The sequence below is a fragment of the Girardinichthys multiradiatus genome, chromosome 3 (genome assembly GCF_021462225.1).
Source record: "Girardinichthys multiradiatus isolate DD_20200921_A chromosome 3, DD_fGirMul_XY1, whole genome shotgun sequence".
NCBI lineage: Eukaryota > Metazoa > Chordata > Actinopteri > Cyprinodontiformes > Goodeidae > Girardinichthys > Girardinichthys multiradiatus.
The window spans coordinates 28,630,975-28,639,040 of NC_061796.1; the positions used below are offsets into that span (position 1 = coordinate 28,630,975).

Genomic DNA, 8,066 nt, shown 5'->3' on the forward strand with positions numbered 1-8,066 from the left:
TCCAAAGTTCCTGCCTGATGGATCCTAACAGGGTTGGGTATCGTAATTTTAACTTGATAAGTGAGGCTGTTACAAACACTAAAAGATAAATCACTACAAGGATCACATTACATTTGGATCTGACCCTTTTATTATTTCAAAACACACATTTTGAAAGGTTTTTTCCCTGCTGGCATGCCTGCTGTCATACTTAATTCATTACTTTTGTCCCATTAAAACCAAAGCAAACTAAACAGTCATGAGGATTATTTTATTGGCTCTTCAATCCCAGTTTAAAACATCATGGATTCGTTAAGGAATGATGTAAAGTCACGCTGCAATTTGACTGGTTGTGCTTTTCCTCCTTTATTTTACCTGTTCAACGATTCTTACCATTAATCTGACCACTCCACTTAAACTCCGCCTATGTTTAGGTCCTATTGGATAATCAACAGAAGAACCCATCCTGGTTCGATGCAAGCAGCCAATGAAATGATCTAATGTCAAATGAAGCCTTTCCTAAACCCGCCTACATACAAGGAACGCTGGGACATTTAGTTCGGCGGCTCCTAGATAAAAACTGCAGTGGTGCGTTAACGAACTACAATCCGTATATCCTGGGTGGAAGAAGCGTTCAAAGACCTCGGTTTGTCTGCGAGAAGGCGATAAACGCTGATTTTATTCAACTACGCGGTGCAGTTAGGAGTAAGAGATCAAAATCATTATGGTATGTAAAGACATACAAACGAACGAAACATATGGTTATATAATACATCGCATGACAACTGACTGAAAGCAGGATGCTAACCTTCGGCTAATGCTACTTTTCATGATAACTCAGCTTGACGACGCTGAAGTTGGCTTTAGATTTGTTACTTTCTATTTAAAGGTATTTTCCTCTGATTTTTGGAACTTTAAAACATTGTTATTAATTCAAAATCAATAACACTCGTCAAATGCTAACTGGATTAATGTGGATTAAATACAAGTTATTTAAAAAAAATGGCTTTTCAACTTTCTTAACTTGTAAATCAAAAACAATATTGTCTTTTAAAGCTATTTTGGATTCTATATCAATTTTTTATACAGGTTAAAAGATTGTACGGATCGTAGACTGGCTTTTAAAGGATTTACACAAATAATACGATATTCAGTGTTTTTTAGCAGGAATTGCTTTAAGACAAAAAGTTCTGAAATGAGCCTTTGTCTGTATCGGAAGCTACAAATCGGAAGCTAGCTTCACCCCCTTGGCCTCTCCAACCGTTGATTCTCTTTATCACAGTACTTGTTTTGTCTGTGCGTACAAGGCCATGAATCTCGCAACGCTAACCGTTTTCTAGACCGGAACGAGTTTTTAACGTCATGTTGCTACTAAAACTACCCATCGGCTGACTCCGATGAGTTTATCGCCTGTCCCCGATTGCAACCTGCTGGCAGAAGATTTGCTCCAGAATGAGACGCCTGCTGCTGAACTGTGCAGTCATTGCTCCTAAAACGTTTTGGGCCGTGTGGTTGGTTGCGTCTCCGTTTAGATTTAAAAGCCGGGCATTTATGCTGTGTACCCCCTCTTTGCAGGGGGACACCGTTTGCAATGGGACGCACAGCAAAAAGTTGCTGCTGTCAGACCCTGAGGCGTTTGATGCCAAGTTCGGGGAGCTGGTGACAGAGCTGACAGACAGGAACCTCCAGGATCCTGGGCTGGCTTACGCCCTGAATAGGCTGAGAGAGGTATGACTTTACTTATCATCACCTTGTTTTCTTTTGTTCAGTAGTTTAATTAGTCTAATTCTCCACTTTTTGCTCTAGATTTTGATTTACAATGTTCCTGGAGGTAAGAAGAACCGAGGATTGTCGGTGATTGGCTCCCTGAGAGAGCTTCTTCCACCCTCCCAGCTCACCCAAGATACTCTGCAGCAAGCTCTGATGGTTGGCTGGTGCATTGAGATGGTAAGGATTTAAGCAGCTTATATCGTCTCTGAAACCTTGCTGTTTGGTAGAACCTAATGTTGAACATGTTGCAGTATATTGTAGTGTTTGTTTTCATTTGGAAAAAAATGGGTTTCAAATATCTGGACTGGGGTTAAATGGTACAGAGACATTTTATTATTAGATTAGGTTTTTAGGGACTGGTGGCTGTGGGAAAACTTCAGAATGTATTCTTTAGTTCTAAGTTTCAGAACAAATAGTCCGATATAAAACATGAACAGATGAAGTTCCTACAGTCCATAAATTAAAATTTGGATTAAATATGTGCTTTTTTAAAAGAAGGTATATAGTCGTGCAAAGATGTGGGTTCTCAAAGTAGATGGAGCAGAGTCAGTGGGCGAATGTGGCATGAACATAATGCACACCACACTTTCCAGTTGTCAGTCAGTCATTTTCTACCGCTTATTCCATAGTGGGTCACGGGGGAGCTGGTGCCCATCTCCAGCAGTCTATGGGCGAGAGGCGGGGTCCATCCTGGACAGGTTGCCAGTCCATCACAGGGCAACACACAAACAACTAAGCACACACTCATTCACACACTTAAGGGCAATTTAGAGAGACCAATTAACCTAACAGGCATGTCTTTGGACTGTGGGAGGAAGCCGGAGTACCCGGTGAGAACCCACGCATGCACGGGGAGAACATGCAAACTCCCTCCGGGAATCGAACCTTGGACCTTCTTGCTGCAAGGCAACAGTACTACCAACTGTGCAGCCCACTTTCCAGTTGTCTATTTGTAAAAATCATTGAAAGCTATTTTTTTTCTTTCTTCATTTGACAATTATTCACCACTTTGTGTTGGTCTTTCACATAAAACCCAAATAAAGTACACGAAAGTATGTGGTCATAATGTGACCAACTGTAAAAACATTTTAGGGGTGTGGAGTGTGCTCGTTTCCAGAATACTGGAGCACACAGTACAGGCTTTTACTATGTGCTGGTATCTCTGATTTCAACATTGTCACTTTGTCTCTGTTTCCTTCAGCTTCAAGCATTTTTCCTCATGGCAGATGACATCATGGATGCATCTGTGACTCGGAGAGGACAGCCCTGCTGGTACAAGAGGGTGAGGCCTCCGTGATTGCAAAGACAAAAAGGATGCTGAAATGTATTTTGGTTGTGGGATTATTTACACATTTTCTCCGTGGTTCTCTACTGTAAATTTTCTCTTCTTCCCCTTTTAAGGATGGAATAGGCCTGGATGCAATAAATGATTCTTTTCTGGTCGAGTCATCAATATATAGACTACTTCGGAAGCAATGCAGGGATCAGCCCTATTATGTCCATTTGCTGGAGCTTTTTAATGAGGTGAGTCCTTGTTCCTGGAAAGGAGTAGTAATAAACATGGGCTATGTCTTCGGTACCTCAATTCCTTCCTTCCTTCCTTGTATCTGCCCTCCTTTGACCATTGTGTCCTACTTTTTTTTTTATTCCTTCCTTGCCCTTCTTTCATTGTCCTAATTCCATTTCTTTGTTGTGCCCTTCCTTCCTTCCTCCATCCCTACCTCGCTCATATTCCTCATGTTCTGCATTTGTTCCTTGTCTCCTTTTTCCCTTTCTTCTGTCCTTTTGATCCTTCATCCTTCCCCTCCCTCCTGTTTTGGTAGGTTTCCTGTTTAAAGCCCACATGCTATAAGAGTATCTGCTACAAATTTAACATTAGCGATTTATGTTGTAAAATGAATGTTTAAAAATTGCATAAAGTTGAGTCTAGAAGAGTATGTAATTTATTTTAATGAAAAATGGGTTGGAAGCCAGATTTTAGGACGGATCATTTCTTCTAGAAAATTAAACATTAACATTTCCTTTTAAACTATTATTGCATCTTGGTTTGTTTCAGACCACTTTCCAGACTGAACTGGGTCAGGCATTGGACCTCATGACGGCTCCACCTGATCAGATTGACCTGAATAGATTTACCATGGAAAGGTGATGGAAGAAGAAATAATAAATTTTTGGTTTGATCGATAAATGTGCAGTCTGTCAGAATAAAAACCTTTTTTCTTTTTTTTTTTTTTTTGCTTCATTCCAGGTATAAAACCATTGTGAAATACAAGACTGCCTTTTACTCCTTTTATCTGCCAGTGGCTTCTGCAATGTACATGGTGAGTATGCTTGTAGTGTGCAGTCATTAACCAGAGTAATGATGATGGTAAAGTAGGTAGTACGAATGAAAGGATGCATAGTTGTTTGAGAAGGCCAGAAGAAAACAGGGCAGCACAGTTCGACCTTGTAAAGTTATAAAAGTATGTAGCTTGTTTCTATTACATGCTGTACCTTCGTTTCCTGCAGGCAGGAATTAACAGTGACGAGGAACACAATAACGCCAAACACATCTTACTGGAGATGGGAGAGTTCTTCCAGATACAGGTAGTCATTAATTATGTGATCAGTTTTCTCACTGATTAAATAACGTGCTACTAAGTCTGCTCTTATAATAAACCTTTTATACGTTTAATTCTACAGGATGACTTCTTGGACTGTTACGGTGACCCTGCAGTAACTGGAAAGATCGGGACAGACATTCAGGACAACAAATGCAGTTGGTTGGTGGTGAAAGCTCTGGAAGTGATGACCCCTGAGCAGAAATCAGTTCTGGAGGTGAGATTTGTAATGGGACGTTTCCAATTGTTTTAATTCTTTTGGTTTTGCGGCACTAGTGCACTTATTTTTTAGTTTTGCTTTTTTTTTTTTTTTTTACTGAAAATAAGCAGACAGGAAATGGGGTGGAGAGATGGGGAATACATGCGCCAAATGTCACCGGACCGGGACTTGAACCCGGGACAGCCGGGTTAAGGACTAAGGCCTCCGTACATGGGTCGCATGCTCTACCTCTGCACCACGAGCCGTGCCCAGAACATTTCCATTTGAAGAAAATCATGATAACAGCCTAATATAAAGAGTGGAACTTTAGTTAACTGTAACACTGCATCATCAGATTATTATTTGTTTCCTTGTATAGATGTCTCCTCCAACAAAAAAGGAAGTTGACTTTGAAGGGGAACCAAACATTTGGTACAAAATGGGTTTATATGTTTCTGTATGTTATCTGTCTTCTGGCTGTTTATGGTATACCACGAAGATGCCCATCTCATTGCACATCCTGTGCTTTATCTGTTTCTGCTAGTTTAATTTCAGGAGGTCAGTGTTTTGTAAAAACTTTCCATTGCAGCTGATACACTCGTGCTGTTCCTAAGGAATACTATTCAAGCGTTTTAAGCACATCCATCCCTGGATTTTCATGGGAAACGGTGCTAACAACCATTTCACAGTGGAGTTCTGTGGAAATGGTTAAATCTGAGGATCTGATAAGGTTCACAAGATAGCTTTTTTCCACTTCAGCCTCTGCACATGTCCATGTGTTGCCACTTCATCTCTTCCTATTCCATATTGTATTGCCAAAGAACAGCATTTAGTCATCCTATGTAGCATTTTACAATATTGGAGCATGTCGAGGCTTTGTTCTTAGCAGAATTCCTCTAGATCGTCCAGAGTATTAGATCCTCTCATAATGCGTTCTTTGTGGCTCACCCTACAGGGTTTCTCTATGATTTTAGATGTCGGGTTTGTGATTGGCAGAGAAGAAAGAGTGTAACCACTTTTTGATTTTGATATCTCCATATGTTTATCCTGTTGAAAGACCCAGTGATGGTCATGCACTCTAACAAGGTCCAACAATCCAACTCCAACAATCAGGCCCACAGCATCACAGATCCTCCACCATAGTTAACAGTGGGCATGAGGTGCTTTCCCCCCTTAGTTTTTGCTTTTGTTTCCTCTCTAGTAGTTAATAAGTATGATCAGTTTCCATTGTGAGGGAAACAACTGAGTTCTGACCCATTATGACCTTTGTTCAAACCAAACTAACTCTAAGCAACATCTGGCTGGGATATGTTATTTGTAGAAGTCACAAAACCCTGTTTCTGTACAGCTCTGAATGAGGAGATGTTATAAAATGACTTTAAATCATGGGTTGTCAACGTGGGTATCAAAAATTATATAAATTTTTGGTAAAACTTACTTATTTAGTCAGTATAATAATTCCACTTATAAAAGTGAAACAATTACATGTCTACGTTCAAAGCAAATAGCTGCCATATTTGTTTCAATGTAAAGCAGAGTGATATTCTGCCCGATGGTGTTCTGATCCTGCCTTGTAAACATTTTCCACCGAATTGCGTAAAGAGCTGATGTTTTCACGTCCTCTTCAGGCTTGCTATGGGCGCAAGGATGAAAGCAGCGTGGCAAAGGTCAAAGAGCTGTACAACGCCCTACAAATGCCGACGCTGTATCACACGTACGAAGAGGAGAGCTACCAGCGGCTGCAGAAACTCATCGCTCAGCACGCTCAGAGCCTTCCTCACTCCGTCTTCCTCAACTTCGCCAAGAAGATCTACAAGAGGAACAAGTGAAGGGTGGAGCCAGCTGGCGAACGGCACAGAAAAGAACTGTAACCGGGGTGGGAAAAAGGTCCTCTTGCTTTTTGAAGACGGAGACGTTTCAGACCAATCTGATCTGAACAGAAACTCCTGAAGTAGGTTTTTAGTGAGGTATAAATGGTTGGTTATGAATGTCATCGAACCACGTTATTTGCTGAGAAAGGGGCTTAATTACCTCACAAGATTCTCAACAAGGTGTTTTTTTTTAATTGAAAACAATGTTAAGTAAAGAGTAATCCTTGTTTTGGGTTCAGGAAAGGGCAATGCATGAGTGAAAGCAGGTATATCCTGGGACATAATATTATTTTTTTTATAGTGTTTTTATAAAGTAGCTAATGGCCTCAATGTAATTGCATTAATAAATTATTTAAAATCTGTGACTTTTGTATCTTCGTCCTGTGGAAGGAGAAATAACAGCAACCAACATGTTGAGAGAAAAGACAGTGAAGCACCCAGAAATAGTGGTCTGACTTGGATGAGGGTTGGTACAGATGCAGACCAGTGGTGGGTATGTAAGGGATTTGATTTAGAGGGTTATCTTTAATGGGCACTAGAGCATTTACAGTTGAAAGCAGATATTTACATACAGACATTAAATTGTTTTCTCACTGGCTGACATTAAATCATTACGTTGACATTTGCTTTCTGTTTTGAAGTCTAGTCGGATGTTTTAGGTGGCCTTCCACAAGCTAATTTATTGGAATTCCTCCTGATAGAACTGGTTTAACTGAGTCAAGTTTGTAGGGCGGCTTGCTCACACACCTTTTTCAGCTCATATTCTATGGGACTGGGATCAGGATTGTCCACTTCAAAACATGGACTAAGTTGTCCTTAAGCCACTTGGTGCCCAAACGTTAACTTGCCGGTTGATGGGTCTAGATGTTTCCTTAATGTTTCCACCTAATGGACTTTTTTTTTCATCTATTTTAAGTGCACTTGTCTCTCCTGCAGCAAAACTGTAAGAGAGTTTACTATGTAAACTTCTGAATTAAACAGAGTTGTAAAAAGATTTATTTTACTGCCTACCTGGAGCAAAAGAGGGGTCCAAGGACCAGATGACATACTGTGTTACAGGCAGACTGTTACCCATCTCTTATCAGAAGCTCTGAGGTAACAGGGTAACATGCAAGCCCACAACACTGTTTTCACAGTGTTTTAGAAACATAACGTATCAGCATTTTACAGCTGTTTCACAGAGGCGTTTAACCTGCATTTTATTTTATGAATTACACATACATCGTCATGTCACACCGGGTGGTAAGAGCAGGCCCTGCATACCAGGCAGCTGCACCATACCTCGGTCTCTTGTATACCTAACACGTGTCCCCTGTAAATCTCTGTCAAGTGTAGTTAACACTGTCTTATGCATCTATGGAACATCATCTGTCTCTTTCTGACTAGTTTCCCTGACTGTCGGATGCTCTGGCAACACGCTGCTCGACTGCCCTCTGAGTTCCAGCTTCTGTCACTTTATTATAGTTAGACCTGTTCAAGACAAGAACTACATACCTCATAATTGTTTAAAAATACATTCAGGCAGCAATCTATCAGCACAAACTTACCAGTGACATAGAGTGGAGGTCAGACCAGGTTTCACTATTAGATGACTGAAAAACAGTAACAGGAAACAAATGCCAAGTTTGTCACATTCCCAATCTAGAA

At 40.6% G+C, this 8,066-nt stretch overlaps 1 protein-coding gene across 2 annotated transcripts; it reads left to right on the plus strand.

The window, feature by feature from the left end:
* Positions 1-550: 550 nt before the first annotated feature.
* LOC124863143 (farnesyl pyrophosphate synthase-like) lies at positions 551-6,781 on the plus strand. Of its 2 annotated transcripts, XM_047357404.1 has the most exons (10): positions 551-706; positions 1,555-1,707; positions 1,786-1,926; positions 2,951-3,031; positions 3,151-3,273; positions 3,806-3,894; positions 3,998-4,070; positions 4,258-4,335; positions 4,432-4,566; positions 6,177-6,781. In XM_047357404.1, the coding sequence occupies exons 1-10, from the start codon at positions 704-706 to the stop codon at positions 6,375-6,377; spliced, it is 1,077 nt and encodes a 358-aa protein (XP_047213360.1). In that variant the 5' UTR covers positions 551-703; the 3' UTR covers positions 6,378-6,781. The 2 variants fall into 2 exon arrangements, with proteins under 2 accessions (XP_047213360.1, XP_047213350.1); XM_047357394.1 differs by lacking the exon at positions 551-706 and having other exon boundaries at positions 1,149-1,707.
* The last annotated feature ends 1,285 nt before the right edge of the window (positions 6,782-8,066 follow it).